Below are 22919 nucleotides of genomic sequence, written 5' to 3'. Positions count from 1 at the left end.
GGTTATTTACTGTATGGAGCCTGTTTCTGATCTAGATAAATAAAACGTTCTTCATGGAACCTTCATGTGGATGGGCCTTTTAGGGATCTTAAATGGTTCCCCTATGGCATCGGCCTGAAGATCTACTCTAGAAGCTTTACTTTGATGTAGATGCAATTCTCTGGTTTTAGTCTAGATACTTGTAAGTCTTACTTTGGTCAGATTGACTTTTTTTGATGGCTGACCAAATACACCTTAAACACACAAAACTGCTGCACAGAATTATTCACTTTTTGACATATAGTTTTAAGAATAAAAAAAAGGTACATTGGGACACTTGGTAACCAGACAAAGTCCTGTCTATTACCCTAAACCTTCGCTTAAGATGCAGAACCTTCCTTTCAAACAATGAACAGGTTGAAGTGAGAGATCAAATATCCTGTCTTTGGCAGCAATGGGCCATGGGCAAGATGTCAAGAAGTAGGTTGTGAAGTGTACAAGTACTTTGTAGGATTATTAAAAGGTTCACAATTGATCTCCGAGTATAAAAATAGCAGAACAGCATTAGCAGGAGGAGCTGACACAGGACACTCTGTCTGACTGCCATGTCCTTTATGCTGACCACACACTGACTATTCACTACTCCATCAAAAACTCTGCAAGAAACTCACTCAGACAGATTGGCCCACTTTATGGTGTAACATATACATGGATGTCCTGAATGGGCCCTTGTAAAATATTTACCACGAGTCTCGGAAAGTGAACCAAGGTCCAGCTGGAAGAATTGCATATCCCTGAAGTTTCAGGTTTTAGATAAGACACAACCAAGACAGAAGCCTTATATGAATGGAAAACTGTTTTTTTGAATTTTTTTGCTCTATATCTTTTAGTTGTGTTATAGTTTATTTAGAATTGGTGACAGGTCTTGGCCTACATTAGTTTGTTGAGTTATTTGGTTAAAAATGTCACATACATAAAGTCCACTGAAATTCTCCCTTGCTGCTTACTTGCAGGGTTTATATATATATATATATATATATATATATATATATATATATATATATATATATATATATATAGTGTTTTTTTTCTAGTTGGTCACTCTTCATGTAAAGCAGGTTAAATGCTACTTCAAATTATTGCTGTCTAAATGTTTTAATTTGTACTATTTGACTATTTGCACAGCAAGTATAATGAAGTTTAGATTGTGTTTGTTAATAACCAAATGCCAATGTCTGAATAATTCATTCAATGTGTCCACTGGTTGGTTGTGGCAAGACAGCAGGGTCTGGGGGCCCAAAGTCTTTTCAGGCCCAAAGGCTCATGGACTTTTGATCCATCCCTGTGTACGATGTACATGGACTTGATCTAAATGTAGACTATTTAAACTAAAAGTTTAGAAAACACATTTTCACTTAACCCTAGGGACATACTTCTAATTGTATCCCTCCTTATTGCTTTTGAAGCCCTTTCATTTTATGGAAAGTAGCCATTTATTAATTACGGCAGCACAACTGAGCAGAGCTTCCCAGGTCATCCCTGACCTGCCGGCCACATTATAGTGTACCAAAAAATACAATTTAATAATTGCAAGTACCTTCTCAATTTAACAAGTTTGTCTGTCACCAAATTTCACATTTCAGCAATGCCTAAGATTTTTCTGTTCTGCCATATAAAGTCATTTTACTTGGAAAAATCTACAATAGCACCAGGCTCGTCACTTTTGGTTATAGTTTTTAAGCTAAAGTGTATTCCCACCTGCTCTTAGAAATAAATAAAAGGCAATTTAAAGAATAAATGAGCTATTGAAATATGGACCACAGTGTTGTTCTTCTTAGGAAACCTGGTTAAGCATCAGCTATTCATAAAAGGGAATTTCTTGGCAAATAATAACATTTAAGAGTGAGGCTCCACCCAGCATGGCAATAATTTCTATAGCAGATGCTCCCTTGAGCACAATGGTACAGACTGAGATCAGCAGTGCTTAATGCACTTTAAATGCAAAATAGACTAAGTGGCTTTCTTGTTTTAATTTTACATTTCAGAAGTTATATATACTTGGACACAACAATAGAAAGAAGTGCATAAAAGCCAAAGTCATAAACGACACGTTTAACAAGGAATGGACAAAAAAAAAAAACTCTCTAAAAATATTTTCTTATAACAATACACTCATTTTTTGTTTAAAAGAATGTCCTTCATTATGAATGCTAAATCAAAAACATACAATGCAAATTACAAACCAACATCCTATGATCAGAATACAGAGGAGTGCAGACAGGCAGCAAAACTTCAGATAAGCATCCACCCAAACATTTTCCAAAGCTGCTATGACCTGAGCAGAGTTGCACGGAAGCTGGAGGCCATCATAGCAAGAATAGGACACAAGGCAGGAACAATCCCAGGAGAGGGCACTAATACATTGCAAGGTAAACACACACACAAACACACACACACACACACACACGTACCAAGAGATACTTAAGCATTGCCAATTCACCTAACTGTAAGATTTTAGACTGTGGGAGGAAACCCAGGTGGAAAATGGGGAGAACATGCAAACTCCAGACCCCAGGGCAAACCCAGACTCATATGTTACAAAGCAAGAGCACAACAACTGCTCCATCATACCACATATGACAAACATTTAGTAAATAATTATAAGGCAGAATAAATACAGTACACACATATTGCAACAATTTCAGGACCTTGGCAGCATCTACTGTAGAAATCAGAAATAAACAGACTTCCATCACAATGTCTATGAGTGTATGCTACTGGAGTACTCAAGTTTATTATATATACACATAAAGTTTCATAACATGTTATTGCCATTGTGGTAAGGGAAAATATTGCTTCCTAAGACACCTGAGAAAAATTCTAATGGCAATTCCATAAATAAAAAGAACCTAAAATCACAAATGACCTGCCCAGTTTGGTGCTTTTCTTTGTAATGGGTCTGTTATAATAGGCCAGTAAAGCTCCAATGAACACCGATCCCTTAGAACACAAGGATATGGCTGGAAATGTGTTAAGAGCGTATTTTGATCAAATGTTACATAGTTTTTCATCATGCAAAGAACCATAGACACATGTAATAATTGAACAAATAGTGTGGGAGAGAGTAGAACTTTAGGAAATTCTTAATTTGGTGTTATTTTGGACAATCTAGGTGAACAGAATGGATGAGCTTGTGGAGATGAATGGTTTGTTCTCATCACAATTGTTCTAATGTTCATATGTAAGTCCTAAAGTGCCTTACATACTGTAGATTGATAGACAGATAGATGTGAAAGGCACTATATGATAGATAGATAGATATGAAAGGCACTATATGATAGATAGATAGATAGATAGATAGATAGATAGATAGATAGATAGATAGATAGATAGATATTTCAATCTGTAATAAGTACAGATGGGTGAACAACATTCTAGCAAAGTGAATGCTGCCAAGAGTAAAACTGAACAGGAGATTAGTGGCAGTGTATTACTATATATTTTAGTTGATGCAATCACCATTTCTAGAAATAAAAAAGGCCTTAGTAGTCCCAGGAGAACAATGTGTGGTTAGTTTTGTTGTTCAGTGCTTTGATGTTTATAACCCTGTATGTTTTTTTTGTTATAAAGTCTTACTTCAGGACGCACAGCATGAGGCACTTTCACTCTATTTATCAAATGTATAAAAAGATAAACCTAATAGGCACAGTGTGACATAAATATATGAAGGCTCATTATTTCATGTGTCTGTTTATGCTGTACCCATTAACAATTCATTAAAAGTAACTCCAATCTTAAAAGATGTGAAGTTTTGGCATTTATAATATTGTGAATTTTAGTGAACCTTCCTGTATATCTTTTAAAATAAACCATTCTGTAAAATCAAGCCCATCTGGAGGCCCAAAGCCACAGCAGTGCTGCCACATCCTCCCTCACACTTAACTACAGTCCTGGCAGACCACTGTGTGTATAGAGTTTTGCACTTTTCCAGTTTCCTAGCCCATCCTGAAGACATGGGTGCTATGTTAACAGAAGGGTCTTAATTAGCTCACTATGCCTGATTGTGGCCAGTAATACATTGATGACTTGCCCACATTAATTTTTTTGCCTTGCTCAGAATTAGTCCTGAAAGTATTTCAACCTCCTTAGTCCTAAACTTATAATAAGTGGATAAGTGGATTAAAAAATAGATGGATAGCATTAATAAACATATATTTTAACAAATAGTTTTCATATATGATGAATTAAAACATGACTACCCTTAGCATAAAAGCTATTTCTGTACTCACTAAAATATTTTGCTTGAATTGAAAATCTACTAATTTAACTAGCATGACCTTTAATTATCGAGATTTCAGGCTGCGTTACTGATCAAACAAAGCTTTCCCATCAGTGCTCACCTGGTACTCTCCATTCTCAAAGTCCTTTCCTGGAATAGATGTGTTAACAGGACTCACAATCTCTGTAAAATCCGAAGCTGTCATAGACTTGGAGATGGTGAAATTGCTCGCGTCAGTCATCTGCGAGAAGCAGGACCTGTAAGACTGGCTCTGTGACAACATGTCACCCCCCACCACTTCCACGTACTTAATCGGTCCATCTGAATTCAGCTGGATATGAAGGTTTCTCTGTGAGTTTTTCTCCCATTCAGATCTGGTTCTTCCATTTGAAAATAAATTGGCTCTGCCATTTCTTGCGCATTTTACTAACAGAATAATAAAAGTCAGAAATGAAATTGCAGAAACAGCGGCGAGTGATATAATCAAGTAAAGGGTAACGTCCTTAGTGGCATACCTCGCACTGTGTGATTTATCCCTAACATCTAACATGGGTTCAAGCGATCCATCTTCCAGGGTAATCTCCACGGATACGGTGGCTGAGAGTGCTGGCTGTCCATTGTCTTTAATCTCCACGGTCAGCCCCTGGATTGCTCCATCTTGCTCAGTCACTTCACGTCTCGTTCGAATTTCCCCTGTGTATTGTGATATGGTGTATAAAGGGTTATCCGGCATATCCAATAATTGATAAGAAATCCAAGCGTTGTGACCAGCATCAGCATCCACGGCGGTCACTTTAGTGACGAGGTGACCTGCTTTTACAGATCGTGAAATTTTCTGAAGTGGAAGAGAACCCATGTCTGGTGGAGGATAAAGAACAACTGGTGCATTGTCGTTTTCGTCCAGTATAAAAAGATGCACAGTGGCATTGCTGTGGAGAGGAGGAGAGCCATTGTCCGTCACCTGCACTTGGATCTCAACATTTTTCACTTGTTCATAGTCGAACGAATTCAGAGTGTGAATATTACCGTTTTCCGAATTGATGTACACGAATGACGAGAGCGATGTGCCCTGAGCTGTGGTGTCCACAATGGAGTAGGACAGCTGGGAGTTGGTCCCCAAATCGGGATCAGTTGCGCTCACGGCACACAGCACGCTCCCAGGCGTGTTGTTTTCTTTTGTGTAAACGGAATAAGACGGATGCGCAAAGGTGGGGGGATTATCATTGACATCTAACACAGTGACGGTCAAGGTCTTCTTGGTGCTAAGTACTGGAGTACCTGAGTCTTTTGCAATGATGTCCACTTTGTACTCTGGGAAGGCTTCCCTATCCAAAGAGGTACTGGTAACTAACGCGTAATTATTAGCAAACGAGGGCTGCAACTTAAAAGGCTTATCAGGATGCAGCTGTAAAATCACCCTGCCGTTGTCCCCCGAGTCTAAGTCCCTGGTGCGTATTAAAGCAATCACTGTCCCGACAGGGGCGCTTTCTTGAATCGGAGAAGGTAGCGACGTGAAAATGATTTCGGGAGCATTATCATTGACATCAACAATTTCAATATGCATGCTACAAAATCCCTCCATTTCTGGATTCCCTTTGTCTCTAGCACGGATGTCAAATTTAAATGAATTGACCTCTTCGAAATCAAGCTCCTCCTGCACAACTACTTCGCCCCCGAGTTCGGTTATATTGAACAATCTACGGACAGCTTCGGGGGTGTTGACATCAAGAGAATATACAACCTCTCCATTGAGCCCTTCATCCAAGTCAGTAGCCGACACCTTTCCTGCGACTGTGCCTTTTGGGGAATTTTCTTTCAAAAATAATTTATATTCCGGTTTGTCAAACTCGGGCATATTATCATTATTGTCAAGAACGACGACGTTTATTTTTATAGTACCTGATTTGGGTGGTGATCCCCCGTCTACTGCTGTGAGGTCAAATGTATGAATTGGCACAGTTTCTCTGTCAAGAGCCTTTTCTAAAATCAACTCGGGGACTTTCGAGCCATCCGCTCGAGTCTTAGTATTTAATACAAAATATTCATTAGGATTAATAAAATAAGACTTCAGTGCGTTAGAGCCAACATCGGGATCACTTGCGCTATCCAAAGGAAACCGCGCACCACGCGTTGTGGATTCTGCAATTTTCAGTGTACGTTCTGAAGAAAGAAAACTCGGAGAATTATCATTGATGTCTTGTATTTCTACCTCTACTCGGTAGAGCTGTAACGGGTTTTCAATGATAATTTCCAAAGGCATTACACAATTTGAGCTTTGCGCGCAAAGGATTTCCCGGTCGATTTTTTCCCCAATTACCAAATTGCCTTTCCTCGTATCTAGACTAAAATGCTTCTTACCAAATTCTGAAGCAATCTGCAGGTTACGACGGGAAATGTCTGCAATTTGTAGTCCCAGGTCCTTCGCTATGTCCCCAACAAAAGAGCCTTTGCTTTGCTCCTCGGGAATTGTGTATCGAATTTGTCCGTATATTAAATTCCAACAAAGAACAATGTATACCCACAGCATCTGCCATTGTTTCCTGCCACCTCTTTTCATTTCCCAGTGCGATTAAAATTCCTTTACCGCATTGACAGTGTGTTGATCATTCCGCGATCAAAATGATGATAGTTAATTTTGTTAAAATCCCTCCGAACCATAGTAGAGTAAAAGAAAGATGAAGACCTTTAGATGTCGATCATTTCGCAAACCGTTGTCCTATCCATGGGTGTGCAAGAAGCGTTCTGTCTGCGGCTCCTATAATGTGGAGCAGAGGCAGGGGGAGGGAGTCGATCTCACAGAGCAGCGCGGCTTCTTATTGGCGGAGAGCATAGCAGAGAGTTAGCCAATGGAGACCGGAATGTGCTATAAGACTGCGTCTGCACAATGCCAGTCTTTTAGAGACAAGCAGCTGGATTTGTCCGTCGGAGTTTGTTCATAGTTAATGTGTATATTTTAGATGATATTAAATAAGAGAAAAAAAACAAACAAACAATGCTTTATTACTTGTGTTCTTAGTGAAAACATGTCTCGAGTATAAGGAATTGAAAGCTTCAGGTTAACTACTCAAGTATGCCAATTAGTATTATTCTTATTATTCTTTGCCTAATTTTATTTTATTTTCTCAATAAAATATGTAAATTTATTCAAAAAGATAATTTGAACAGTTATTGTTGTATTAGGTTTACTCAGATTAAAGCAAGATATAGGGTGGTCCAGATCTTATTATGCAATTTTCATTATGCTATAACTTATTAAGTTTATTACATAGAAAATCACCCGAAAAATCCCAGACTATTGAGAAATGTGCGAACTGACAACATGAAGAATCGTCTTTGCGCCGAACTGGAATCGTCCCCGCATAAATCAAAGTCATACAGACGATCTGGATCAGCATAATTAGATCCGGACTACCCTGTACTGTCTTTGTATGTTCTCAGGTCCTCTTTGAAGTGATTTTTTACAGTTATACAGCACCTTTTCCACAAAATGTTTCAATGGAGTTTAACAAAACTCAAAATTGTGAAATATGTGCTGCTAAAATAGCACTTTAATTTGTAAATACTGAAATACTGCCAAACACTCTTAGCTCCTAATTAGTTCTTCAGAATGATAGCACAGAGGAACCATGTTTAGTTTCTAAAAACATGCACAAGAAGGTTCAAGAAATGTAACAGCTTCCATAAGTAATGAAGAGCAGATGATAACAAATTTGTGAAATACCAGTGGGTTTATGATTTTAGAGGAACTATTACTGTACATGATAACACAGTTTTAAGTTCAGGTTTTCTTGATCTTTTGTATCCTACTGAAGCATATATATATATATATATAAATGTTTCCTGCTTTGCCACATTTTAGGAATCTTTCCAGACCTCAAAGAACAAATGTCTCATGCAAAGAACTTTACCTAGTTTGAATAGGTTCTTTGCAAAGCAATTGTCCCCAGGAACCACACAACCCAGTAAAGTGCAATTAAAGAACCATTATTTTTAAGAGTCTACATGAAAAAGGAAAATGTAACCACCAAATTGTAAATCTACACGAGAAGCCAACAATTCATACACCAAAATGAGCAAGTGGATCAATAAAGTTGATTCAGCTCTGCACTTGGTGCTTGTAATGAGCTGTGGCTAAGATAATAAGAGTAAACACTTTCAACTAAAATAAAATAAAATATACACCTCCATACCTGTGCAAACAGGGCCAGTTTAGTATATTTAATCAACAACCGTGCATGATGTTAAACAAGTTTCTGCCTAACAGCACAGACATACCTTTGATGTTTTTGTACTCTCCCAAAAAAGCACTTTAAACAACATGCTCAGTCTGATTCAGCCATATTACAGTGATGGGGCACATCACAGACTCAAATTCACTATATAGGATTTCACAAAAAACACATAAGTAAAAACAACACAGTGATGGATAAGTGCAGTCAGAAAGCTGCCACTTTTTAGATTCAAAGTTATTACACACATACCATGATCACCAGCTCTTCCCAGATTGTCTCCATTACTGTCTAAGAAACTCTCAATCTGTAGAGTGACACAGCTTTCACTTTATTAATCGTAAGTACCTGCCCAATTCCCCAAGCTCCTCAATCAGTTAACATCAAAAGTTGGCAATATTAAGGTTGTTTATATCCTGTTTAGTAAATCCACCATATTTTTAAGTTGCCTACGGCATTTGAAGTCAGTTGTATTTTATAAGAGCATCCAAGGGAAAGCTGATTGACTAACATTCTACCTGCTGTTAGTTACACATAAGGAAGACATAAAAAACATATCAGCTATTTCAATCAGATGAAGCTTACTGCAACACAGAAGAAAAACATTGCAGGGTTTGGAAAACCTTATTAAGACGTGTGTTAATTATGTTAAAGGCATAGCTTTTGTATGTCATAAGGCTGTCAAATGTGCATAACAGTTAGAGACTATCTTAGCAGCATCAGATTTAAGCCAAAATATAACCATGGATAGGGCATCAGTCACCCCCATTCTTGTGCAGAGAAGGCCAGTTTAGGATATTAAATTAACTGACATGCAGGATATTACAGAAAAAAAAACAAAAAAAAAAACACAAGATATAGGGGAAGAAATGTATAAATAAGGAAACTGTACAAAATTCAAGTACAGAATTTGAACCAGGGACTGTAGATCAATTAGAAATCAGAGTTAAACATTGTGTCACCACCTTGGCTTTATGATCATACAATTAAAGAGCTGCAATGCCTAATACAATATGAAGGTGGGTTATACCGTTTTCACTTTCCATTTCATCATACTGAAACATTGCATATGGTTGTAGCTAAAAATACAAGGGGGCAGGATGGTGGTGCAGTGGGTGGCGCTGCTGCCTCGCAGTTAGGAGACCCAGGTTCGCTTCCCGGGTCCTCCCTGCGTGGAGTTTGCATGTTCTCCCCATGTCTGCGTGGGTTTTCTCCTGGCACTCCAGTTTCCTCCCACAGTCCAAAGACATGCAGGTCAGGTACATTGGAGATTCTAAATTGTCCTTGGTGTGTGTTTGTGTGTGTGCCCTGCGGTGGGCTGGCAGCCTGCCCAGGGTTAGTTTTCTGCCTTGCACCCTGTTTTGGCTGGGATTGGCTCCAGCAGACCCCCGTGACGCTGTAGTTAGGTAATAGCGGGTTAGATGATGGATGGATGAAAATACGAGGGCAACTAAAAGTCAGTATTATGAATTACAAACTTTAAGCAGAAGTTCATGAAAAACTTTAATGCTGAAAGGTAGAAATATGTGATCTAATCAGGAAAACACAGTCAAACAATGAGAAAGTCAATTACGCTACATACAATGCTATCTTATAATCTAAAAACAGAGGACTGGGGAGAAACAGCACACAATACGCTAATCATCTTGAAAATAATTTAAAGACATAATGTAGACATTATATAACAGTTCCTGACCTTGGCAATGTATAGAGGTCATGTTACTTTAAATGTGTAAAATTGTATTAATCTATTAATTCAAGCAATTATGTATTTTCATTAACTGACAACTCCATCCACATAGATACTGTAAATAATAGAAATGTAACGCACCACTCAGGGAGAGAGACATGAAAGGTGCTATAAAATATAAACTAAAAGTACTGAAGAATTATAAAGTGACAATATTACTAGATACTAACTACTTAGTAAGTCTAACTTGTAAGTCTGGTTGAATTTTTGACAATAGTTTTTACTTTGTCTGCTGTCACCAGCTGTTTATTAAGGAGTAGGTTCAATACAACCACTTTAGTACTTTGAAGCTTTAAATATAAAACATTTAACTAACAGAGTTGAATAATAATAATTAGTGTTGCCTTACAATTTTATGAAAATGGGTCAGGCACGTAGAGTTTGAATGTCTTCCCTGTCCCTTTCTCCCCCTTATGACATTTATTTGATCAATTGCTGAATCTAAACAAGCCAACTACTCAAAGGTGTCCAGCCAGGATGGACTTTGGTGTTCCACAATTCTAAATGAAGCGTACTAGAAAATGGATGGACAGAAGAAAATATCTTTAATACAAAAGCTAATGTATTTAAAATATGACATGCATCACAAGTTAAACATTAAAGCCGGATAGTATTGCTATTTAACAGCTAGAATTCATTACCCTATGACACCAGTATGTATAGAATTCATACGTCCAAACATTTTGTTTTTGTAATAAGCATACAGTAGTGATCAAAACAAATCATTTCAGTGCTCACCTGGTACTCTCCTTTCTCAAAGTCCGGCCCTGGTGTAGACGTGTTAACGGGACTCGCAATCTCCATAAAATCCGAAGCGGTCATAGACTTGGAGATGGTGAAATTGCTCGCGTCAGTCATCTGCGAGAAGCAGGACCTGTAAGACTGGCTCTGCGACAGCATGTCACCCCCCACCACTTCCACGTATTTAATCGGCCCGTCAGAGTTCAACTGGATGTGTAGGTTTCTCTGTGCGTTTTTCTCCCAGTCGGATCTGGTCCTTCCGTTAGAAAAGAAATTGGCTTTGTTCCGCGCGCACTTTAGAACAAGAATGAAAAAAGTCAGAAATGAAATGGCAGAAACTGCAGCGAGTGATATAATCAGGTAAAGAGTGATGTCCTTTTTGCCAAAGCTCGCGCTGTGTGACTTATCCCGAACATCTAACATTGGTTCAAGAGATCCTTCTTCCAAGGCGATTTCCAGTGACACCGTGGAAGACAGTGGTGGTTGTCCATTGTCCTTAATCTCTATCGTCAGCCCCTGGATTGCCCCATCTTGCTCAGTGACCTCACGCCTCGTTCGGATCTCCCCCGTGTATTGTGAAATGGTGTATAAAGGGTTTGCTGGCATTTCCAATAACCGATAAGAAACCCAAGCGTTGTGACCAGCATCAGCATCCACAGCTGTCACCTTAGTAACAAGGTGCCCCGCTTTTACAGATCGCTGGATTTTCTGAAGTGGAAGAGATCCCATATCTACCGGGGGATAAAGGACAACTGGCGCATTGTCGTTTTCATCCAAAACAAAAATCTGCACTGTGACGTTGCTGCGGAGTGAAGGAGAGCCACTGTCCATTGCCTGCACTTGAATTTGAACATTTTTAACTTGTTCATAATCAAATGCGTTAAGGGTGTAAATAGTGCCATTTTCTGAGTTGATGTACATGTAAGACGAAAGTGATATCCCCTGTGCACTGGTGTCCACAATCGAGTAGGATAGCTGGGCGTTGGAACCGACATCTGGATCGGAGGCGCTAACAGCACACAGCACACTCCCCGGCGCGTTGTTTTCTTTTGTGTAGACTGCATATGAAGGCTGTGAGAAACTGGGGGGATTATCGTTGACATCCAAGACAGTGATGGTTAATGTCTTCTTGGTGCTGAGTACTGGTTTACCCGAATCCTTTGCTATGATGTCTACTTTATATTCTGGGAAGGTCTCCCGATCCACTGCTCCGTCTGTCACTAATGCGTAATGATTCGCAAATGAAGGCTGCAGTTTAAAGGGGCGATCGGGATGCAACTGTAAAGTTACTTTACCGTTGTCCCCCGAATCTAAATCTCTGGTTCGTATTAAAGCAACCATTGTTCCCACAGGGGCATTTTCTTCAAGAGGAGAGGGTAACGAGGTGAAAATAATTTCAGGAGCATTATCATTGATGTCTACAATCTCAATATGGACTGTACAGTATCCTTCCATTTCGGGATTTCCCTTATCCCTTGCACGGATGTCAAATTTATAGGAACTGGCTTTTTCGTAATCCAGTTGCTCCTGAATTATTATTTCGCCACCAGCTTCACTTATATTGAACAATCTGCGGATAGGTTCAGGTGTGTGGGCATCAAGAGAATACACAATTTCTCCATTGAGTCCTTCGTCTAGGTCAGTAGCCATCACCTTTCCCGCGACTGTTTGCTTTGGCGAGTTCTCTTTCAGAAAAAAATTATAATCTGATTTGTCGAATTGGGGAATATTGTCATTAATGTCCAAAACGACGACCTGTATTTTCATAGTGCTTGATTTTGGCGGTGTTCCCCCGTCCACCGCTGTGATCTCCAGTGTATGAATTGGCAGGGTCTCTCTGTCAAGCGGCTTCTCCAGAATTAATTCGGGGACTCTGGAGCCATCGGTATTCGTTTTAGTGTTCAAAACAAAATATTCATTAGGACTGATAGAATAAGACCGTAGTGCGTTAGAGCCAACATCGGGATCGCTTGCACTCTCCAAGGGGAATCGCGCACCCGGCGTTATATGCTCTGCTAATTTCAGAGTACGCTCGGCAAAAAGAAAATATGGCGAATTATCATTTATATCTTGAATTTCTACATCAACTCGGTACAACTGTAATGGGTTTTCAATGATAATTTCCAGGGGCACTAGACAATTTGGTGTTTGCTCGCACATCACCTCTCGGTCAATCCTTTCCCCGATCACTAAACTGCCTTTCTTCACATCTATAGAGAAATGCTGCTTACCAAATTCAGAAGCAATCCGCAGGTTACGATGGGAAATTTGCGCAAGATGTAGTCCAAGGTCCTTCGCGATATCCCCAACAAAAGAGCCTTTGGTTAGCTCTTCGGGAACGGAGTAACGAATTTGTCCAGTTATAAAATTCCAAGTAAGAACAATGTGCATCCACAGCGTCTGCCATTGTTGTCGGCTACCACTTTTCATTTCCCAGTGATTAAAATTTATTTGCCGAATCAATATTGCGGCAACCTTTCCACGATTAAATAAATAAAAATTCCTGCTGTACAATACCGCCAAACCATAGTTAAATTAGTAAGCAGAGAGAAGGGCAGTTGGTACAATTAATGTTGCAATCCGCTGTTCTTTCCTTGGGTGTTCAAGAAGCGTTCTGTCTGCTGGCTTCTATAATGTGGAGCAGAGACAGAGGGAGGGAGTCGATCTCACAGAGCAGCTCGGCTTCTTATTGGCGGAGGGCACAGCAGAGTATTAGCCAATGGAGACCGAAATCTACTACACAGGACTGCGTCAGCATAAAGCCCCGAGTTTATGGCACACATTTCAGCAGAACGCTCAGCTGCTTATGTCGTTTCTCTTACTCTTTAGTTTCTTGGAACCGAAATTTCAATTAACACTTTGCTTGAAATTAAGAAATATTATTGGGATATAAAATAAGACCTGTTTCTTCTTCATAAGAAATTATCATTTAGCCCATGTTATAGAATAGCTGTTTAATAACACTCTTAAAAGTTATATTAAATCTTTTAACTATATTTTAAAGAAACTCGATTCCCCTCTTTCATGCCCTTCAGGCTGTTGGTGGTATTTGCAAAGGATGGATTTCAGGTCTAAAAGTGGCATTCTACATCTGAAAAATTAAATTAAACGTTTATAATATATCGAGTCACCGAAACATAGCCTTGACAATAATCACTTTGTTCAGCTATAAATCGTTCACATAAAAATATCTTTTATTATGCAAACAGTGTAACCTGTTTTCTTTCTTAAACAAACATACTCTTAAAGGGCAGTCAGAGAACAAACAGACTGTCACTCTACATTATGATCTGCAGAATTAATACAATTTTTTTCTCTATTAATGGAAAGTACATAAGGTTTCATATGCTGTAAAACTACGGTAACATGCGTAGGAGCCAAAGTAGACCCTGGACCACCAGTGGCTGCAGGTTTTAATTCCGGTCACTTTCTTAAATAAAAACTCGTTTCTGCTGCTAATTTAACATTACGTATATTCCTTAATCATGATTTATTTATTTATTTTGAACACTGGCCAGGCAATAAGGATCTTAAGCAGTCTCTGGGGGCTACCATTTTCACTCCAACCAATTTCCCATTTAACTGTTAACGAAGCACATCACTTCATTCTACATCTTGTTTGTGTTCTCATTGTGCAATATCAGTCATTTTCAAAACTTTTTTTCTTTTTTCTGAGATCAACATACAATTTTTTTTGGAGGGGGGGGGGATAAAACAGATTAGTATCTCAGACTTTCATTTCATTTCATTTCATTTCAGATATTTTATTAAGAGAGACTTTGTATGCAAGACACAGGTACAAATGAAATGTAAGGGGGCCCGGTTATGAATTGGTTCACTGTGCATCTTAGTATTGTTTTTGCTGGGTATTGCAGAAGAAATTAAACAATTAAAATGAAAGTCAACCACAAGACAACATACTGTATTACACAGTAATTGGTGAAATAATGGAGAAAGTGGCTGAAAGGAAAACCTGCTGCTGCACCCCCCAGAAAAATGCCCCACCACCACCCAAGCCCAGGAACTGCGTTTGATATCATGTCAATGGGGAACCAAATTCTGATTCCCAAAAGAACCATCCACATCAGGAAACCAGAAAAAATATTTATTTATTTAGATCCGAGGTTACTTAAATAGACAAAAGATTTGTGAAACACCAAAGTGTTCCTGACTGTCAAAAGGCTCCTGCAGCACACAATAACAAAGACTATGTTCTGTTTATTCCTGATATGTCCGTTTATATGCATTAAACATTTCTGTTTTGTTCACACATTAGGAACTTATTCGAAGCGGAAAGAACAAACTTCATATGCAGAGAACCTCTCCCAAAATGAAATGGTTCTTTGTTAAGCAATGGGTCAACAGCTAGGGATCCACACAACCCTGTAAAGTGCCACTGAGGTATTTTTTAATATTTTAAGTCTGTAGGTATTAATTTCTGCACACGTAAAGAAGTGACTATTTATGTCATCTCGATGACTTCATTGTTTACTATAAGTAAAGCTAAGGCAGTTTTTTTTAAGGTGTTAAAATTACATTTGGAAAATCAAGAGTTTTGATTTAACATCCCAGTTGACAAAAGAACTACGTTTGAAAAAAAATGTTCGACGGAAATTAAAAGACGGCGCTGAAGCAGCTGTGTGAAATTAAAAGACGATAACATCTCCTATTACTTCTGGGATGTCATTCAATTTTTATTTTAAAAGAACCTTAGAACATGGGGGATGCTTGCTTGTATATTGTATTATCAAGACATGCAAGCGCAACGCGTATCTAGCGCATCTGTCATCCTGTCAGCCAACATTTAGATTAAAATGCCTTTTTTCGTTTTAATATTGAGAACATATTTTATAGTGTGATAAATATTAGATAATATCACCCAGACTCCCCTCGAACACAGCTGAAAAAAGAGAAAGAAAAAAAAAATATATATAATTATTTCCTTTAAAAGCCGTATTGCATGCAGCAAAGTTTCTGTGTGGTTGCGTGTATCGATCTGGTGGGATAAAAGGACCCTTTACTGGAGGACAGCGCCACGTAGTGATATCCAATAAAAAGAAAAGAAAACACTTTTATTTCTCCACCTTAAACGATGCTGTGTACTAATATTGAATTTTTATTAAAAAAAAAATTAGCACTGGAGCTAAAAATAAAGCACCGCATATACCTGTGATTTTGTATCTTTAAACAAATCATTTTTACGTTAACTTTTCTTCAGATTTTACAGAGCATTACTCATGGAATCATTGCAAAGTTAATGTATAGTAATGGAAGTAACCGGGAAGACCTGGCTGGACACGAGCAGAACGTGTAAACACCACCACCTGTTGATTAGCAGGTCTTCTGCTTTACATTTCTTGCAGTGACTGCGGCCACTTATAACCTGACGTGAGCAGAACACATCTCGACTAGCATCAGAAAAGCTTATTAACGGCTTTACTTCCTCAGGTAATGCGAGAAAAGCCAGGGGGTCTCTTTCTACACTCGGCAGCTTCTATAGGTGTAAAGTGGAATCCATCCTCACTGTCAGGATTACATCCCGTTATGTTGCCTGTTTAGCCCAGAACTCCAAAGAACTACAGGAGGTGGTTCAGAATATGACGAGTACACAATTCTTTTCTGTTCCACACACACAGTATATAACACACACAACTTAGAAGGGAATTATTAATTACTTCCAAGCAAACATTCATATAGTGTCCCCATGTTGATAAACTTTAGGTTGTGTGGGCTTGGAAAAACAAATTTAATACTATACTGCCCCATGGGGGCTGCTACTGGAAGCCCCTTAGCAAAGTCCACTCTTAAAAATAAAGCTGCCAGAGCAATTCTTCAGAGCGATGCCAGGGGAGCCATTTTTGGTTCCCAAAAGACCCATGCACAAGGAGATTCAAGAAAGAACTTTTTACTTAGATCCATAACAGGCTAGATACAGTAAATAAACATGAATAGATGGTTACAAATTTGTGAAATACCAGTTGTTCCTGATTTGAAAAGGATTCTTGTTGCCTACAATCACACGGTTTCCTGCACTCATACCGGCTAAGTGCAAGTTTTGTTAATCTGTTAGTGTCATGCTGGGTTGTCTACTGTAAATAAAAGATTTCAGGCTTTTTTGTACATATTAGGAACATTCTCAAAGCACAAAGAACCAACTTCATATGAAAAGAACGCTTCCCAGAATAAAATGGTGCTTGGTTAAGCAATGGAGCTACGAGGAACCATCACAACCCAGTCAAGAACCATAAAGTACCATTAAAGAACCTGCATTTTAATGAATGAGATGGCCAAGATCGATTAAATGCTGGCAGCACAAGTTCTGTAAATGTCTCATTGGGACTGTGATGGTTTGGTAATGCTGGATCAATAAAATCACTACCCCATATGAGCTTCCATTTTTTATTATTTTTGCACAGCAAATTAGTATTGTTAGTGGGTTTTAGATTTTAATTGTGAAAGTTTAAATAACAAGTTAATCCTCCTGAAAAATAATCATTTTTAAAATTGGCTAAAATTGACACACTTTCTTTATATGTTATTGGTTATGGAGTGGTAATTTGGAATTGTAATTCATATTGTAATTGTAATTGTAAAAAAAAACCCAACAACCTGCCCTAGTATCTGTAAATGTAAAGGCATTTTGTGTTTTATAAGAATAAAGAATTAGATTATAGTCACTTTAGCATTGTGCTTCTCATTCCTTTTGTAATTAATTAATAAATCATCCATCCATCCAACCCACTATATCCTAATTACAGGGTCACGGGGGTCTGCTGGAGCCAAGCCCAGCCAACACAGGGCACAAGGCAGGAAACAAACCCCTGGCAGGGCGCCTGCTCTCTGCAGTTAATAAATCATAAATCTTCATAATTACACAGACATTAACAATAACAATAATTAAAAATACAACTAAACACTAAAACAAAACTTTCAAGGAAAGGACCAGAAATTTGGAGTAGCTGAGGTGGCATTGGAGACTGGGGTTCATGTCCTGGCTGCTCCCCGTATTGAACTTGTATTTCCACCCAATGCTCTGGTTTTCTCCCACAGACAAATGACAAGCGCTTTAAATTGTTCTTGTCTCTCTCTCTCTCTCTCTCTCTCTCTGTGTGTGTGTTTGTGTTCACTCTATGATTATCTAACATCTTGTCCAGAAGTGGTTCCTGCCTGTGCTCATTACTTTGCTAGGATTGGTTCCAGCTGCCCCACAGTACTAACCCTAGGAAACTGAGCATACACATTGAATGGACGCACCAGTAAGGCATGGACATTTTTTTTAGGTTCATGACCAAAATTTGTGCTCCGTCTGTCTGCCCACACTGGGCCAGCATTTTGGAGCCAACGTTACCATGATGTGCAAATCCCAATTTTGCTATTGTTGACTGCTCAGGTAGAGCTGATATATTTTCCCACACTGGGCCTACAATGGCCCAAGGACAGTTTGTTTGCTGGGTCAGTCATCTTGCGTTTTCACCATTCTCTCTCCTTCCTTCAAAACCATTAGAAACTGCATAACAATTTAATGTCAGTTTTATCCAGAGGTAAGAAGTCTATAGAACACCCAGTAGTTTCTTTGATTTTCATGCTGTATGGCTCTGTAGTCTTTGTCTGTTGTATTTTACGATGTTACTAATGTCAAGTGACCTGCAAGTAAGAACCTCATTGTGTGGTGTACAAAGATGAAAACAAGTTTGGAACTTGAGACTATTCACACCTATTTTCCTACTAAACCTCATGAAGGGCCCCAGCACTCCTCTACCTGTGAACATCATCACAACAACATGAACACCACTGTTTACATGTAAAATAACATTTCTCTTAGCCATGTACATTCTTTATTTGCTCTGGTTGAAAGGCACACTGGTGGCAAATGTGTTTGAATCCGTACTGACCCCTACTCTCTCTCTTCTGTTTCTTTTTCCGGTTTCTTTGTGGTGGTGGCGGCCTGCGCCACGTCCACCTATTCAAAGCTTCATGATGCTCCAACAATGATGGATGGATTAAAAGGCAGAAGTCTACGTGATCATCATCATCAAGTCCTTCTGTGAAAACCCTAAATCCAAAGAGGACTGTTTCATTTATGTTAGGTAGAATGCCCAGAGGGGACTGGGTGGTCTCATGGTCCTACAGATTTTATTATTTTTTTTTTGTTTTTTCTGTCCCCCCTGGCCATTGAACCTTACTCTTATTCTATGTTAATTAATGTTGACTTATTTTGTTTTCTTATTGTGTATTTTATTTTTCTATTCTTCATTATGTAAAGCACTTTGAGCTACTGTTTGTATGAAAATGTGCAATATAAATAAATGTTGTTGTTATTGTTGTTGAATGGCTAATATTTTCAGTCTCAACAGGTGACTGCTTATAGGGGGCTGTGTGTCCCAACAGAGAGATTTGACCTCAGAAGATTTACTTTTAAACTCTCATTACAAAACATAATAGTAAGTGACAGCACAGAAATCCAACACATCATTTGTACATCCCTGCTCCTTCTCTCTCTAGGTAGGTGACCTGCAGTAATATTATCCATTCATCCATCCATTATCCAACCCGCTATATCCTAACTACACGGTCACGGGGGTCTGCTGGAGCCAATCCCAGCCAACACAGGGCGCAAGGCAGGAAACAAACCTCAGGCAGGGCGCCAGACCACCGCATGCAGTAGTATTATCACATTAAATAAAAGGTGGGGTTTAGGAGTGAAGGAATAGCTAAGTACACTAGAGGAAGGTGCCAGAAGGAAGATATTAGTATCATTTATAACTTCATAAGTGTTTTCTCAAAAACTTTGCATTAAGTTTTTTTTTTCTTTTCTCTTGGGGTTATAGCCCCTACTGGTCAATAAGACATAAATACTTGGAGCCAGGAGGGTTAAGGTTGATAAGAGTACAAATGACAGGAAGAAGAGAGGCAACAGAGCCAAGAAGAAGGGCAAAAGGAGTGAGCAGGAAGAGATATACAATGAGGTGCAACCTTGTGCCTACGTGCCATGCCTCCTAGTAAAGAGATCATGGGTTCATGTCCCGGGTCCTCCCTGGGTGGAATTTGCAAAGCTCATCGAGCAATGAGAAAAGTTCTACATAAATGTTAAAATTTATATTATATCCACTCCAAATGTAAGAAAAAGTGAAATCTTGTCTAGTTAGGCCCTGAGAGGCTAGAGGTGTGTTCATTTCAATTTTAATTATTGTACTGAGGATGCTTTGTGTAATTTTGCACTAATAATCCATGTCTTTTTTTATTCTTTGACCTCCTTTGTTCATTTGTAGAATTGGGTCAGCTCAAGACCGCCCTCTAAAGGCCTCAAGTAAAATCAAACTAGGTCAGAGATTTAAGGTTGTGACTTGCAAAGCAGAAAGCATCGGTGAATGTGTCAAATGGGTATTGCAAGCAGTTTTCAAAGAAGAATAAACAGAAATACAGTCAAGCTATGAGAAAAGAAAAGTATACAAATAATGTACAGGAGACAAGAGAAGAAGATTTAATAACTAAATACAGGGTGGTCCAGATCTAATTATGCAACTCCTAATGCAATGCAGGAAAACAATAACATTTCGGGTGACTGGCGCTACCAGTCCGGTCCAACATTTCATTGATTTGGGAAATGGTGTTCCAATGCACTGCAGGCGGTCCAAATTCCACTAACATCCTGCGTTGCACGTTGTTATAGCGTAATGAAAATTGCATAATTAGATTTGGACCACCCTATAGATGTGGATGTACCAGTCCCTTCACTTACTGACATCAGATTGGTTTCAAAAGTGATGTGAAGCTCATCTTTGGAAACAGGAGTAAAATAGTCAAAAAGATGGAAATGACCCCACAGTTGTGTCTGTATGAATGGCTTATTTTTCCCTTGAATAGCTGAAGCCACCCTATTTACACAGCAATTTAACACTTTATACAAAACATTTATTCTCTTTTCAGAGTTGTCATCTTGTCTGTTGGTGTGTCGGTACAAGGTTCTTTAAATTGTGAGATGAGTGCATTTTTGACTATGACACTGCTAAACAAAAAGACTAATTACAGGTAGTTTAGTGAGCTGGGAAGAAAGAGACATGCAGCACCCGTGTGAGCCTTCACTTTAATCCACGCTGCAGTGCGGGTTTGAGCTGGGACGCAGGTGACATTGCCACCTTCCATTCTGCCCTTCCAGACTGACATATGGCATTTTAGCACAGAGGGTTGTTCATTGTGTTTGCGACAGAAGCGTATAGCCATCGGTTCTGCTTTACTTTGGGTTTACACAGTGCTAAAATCTTCATGATCTTGACTTTCATTCAGAGTGGCACTAGGGCAGCAGTGGACTGCTAACGCTGTAGCTGTCCATGTCAAGCAATCAGGAACAAAATGGAAATGTAGGTAGTGGATGAATCCATCCATTTCAATAAGGGTCCCAGATTCATCTAATGTGTAATGCTGACTTGGAGAAGACAAAAGCTGTGAGGGTGACCAAAGTTCAAGACTAAGGTGCCATGGTTCAACGTGACCCTGTTAAAAGTTGCATAAATGGAATTTTGCTTTCCTTGATCATGGACTTTCTGTACCGGCTTATGTTTGAATGTACAAAATGAATGTAAAAATTAATTTAATTGGTGATGAATTTCTGAATAAATGAAATACAGATTAGGCAGTGAGTGTAATCTGTCTTGTTAAAATGCACTGCGGTTTTGTTTTCTTTTTCTTATTTTCTTCTTTATCTTAATCAGTTTAAAGATTTTAAGAAACAGAAGGTGAAGTTCAAAAAGTCCATTTTCATCCAGTTGATCACAGAACTAGGAAATCCAATGAATGAGGGTCTCTGAGTACTCGCAGTATTGCAGTACTTTTAGCTACTGGACTGCATTCTTTCTGTCGTTACTCACAAGCACAAAGTGATGATAAGAGCCCCCTTGTGGCCATATGTGTGAACATGCCTGTAGTCTCTTCACACTCTGATAGCTGATGTCTAAATAAAGGTCTGCATTCATGAGCTCGATCTCTTAAATTCTTTCAAACCCTCTCATTATTGTGCGCATCATAATCAAATGATGTCTCCTGAACTAAAGTACTGTACATAAATAATGTCGCGCCTCATTTTATAAAACAGACCTGACTTTAATTATTTCCTTGTTGCTAAAGAGCTCAGTGCAACTCTCTAAACCAAACAACTGTGAAATGTATAATTCAAAATGCATCGAACTGAATTCTAACCTTTTTAAATAGAAAAGAAAATGTACAGTATATTTACGTAATGTTTGAAAAACACAATATTACATTTTTTTCAAATGTTTACCGTATGTAAATCATTTTATACAAAGATGTTTATTAATAAAACGTGATATGCATATTAGGATATGTTTCTTAATTAATTTCATGTTGATTACAACTTTTCAATTTAAAATGCGTGAACTATTGAAATAAGTACTCAACCCAGTGAGATATTAAATCTATTTTTATTTTTCTTACCATATTAGTGTTACCTTATGAGCTGGCCTTAAATTAAAAGCATAAAAATGTGTCCATTAATGCCTATCATTAGTATTAACTCTATAATAATTGTATAAATATTGCAATCTAAATTATAGGGTGGATCAATATATGGATATTATAATAAGAAGGACATCAAGCTTTATATTCTGTTAAGAATCATTTTAATGTGTTTGACTTGAAAAAACAATTCCTTCATCTATTAAATGAAGCTACTTAACCTCATTTCAGAGTTATGGAAAACCAGAGACTATCATGGCAGTGTAAGCACAAAGGTAGAAACCAACCTTAGAACTGGTACCAGTGCATAACAGGACAGAATGACGCACACACCTGAACCAGCTCATACTGGGACATATGTAATGGAAACCAAAATATCAAGGAAAACTAAAAGGAAAAAAAAATGCATATTCCACATAAGAAGTGACCTTGAGATTCAAACCCAGTTTTTGGCGCTGTTAGATAGCATCAC

The 22919-nt window shown here is 38.5% G+C and overlaps 1 protein-coding gene across 6 annotated transcripts in view; it reads right to left on the bottom strand.

Annotated features, from left to right (window-relative positions):
- The window catches only part of LOC120542149 (protocadherin gamma-C5-like), a 497784-nt gene that overhangs the window by 68286 nt on the left and 406579 nt on the right, over nucleotides 1-22919 (bottom strand). The window contains exon 1 of one of the 6 annotated variants that reach the window (XM_039774382.1): nucleotides 10976-13605. The exons of 4 other annotated variants lie outside the window; for them this stretch is intronic. In XM_039774382.1, the coding sequence (XP_039630316.1) occupies nucleotides 10976-13408 (2433 nt within the window). In that variant the 5' untranslated portion in view covers nucleotides 13409-13605. Of the gene's footprint in view, nucleotides 1-4379; nucleotides 6611-10975; nucleotides 13606-22919 lie in introns of those variants that run through there. One more of the 6 variants, XM_039774383.1, reaches the window with a different exon arrangement.

Source organism: Polypterus senegalus, chromosome 13 (genome assembly GCF_016835505.1).
Source record: "Polypterus senegalus isolate Bchr_013 chromosome 13, ASM1683550v1, whole genome shotgun sequence".
Classification (NCBI taxonomy): Eukaryota; Metazoa; Chordata; class Cladistia; order Polypteriformes; family Polypteridae; genus Polypterus; species Polypterus senegalus.
The sequence above is the reverse complement of the archived record's forward strand: the minus strand, read 5'-3'. Positions and strand labels throughout refer to the sequence as shown.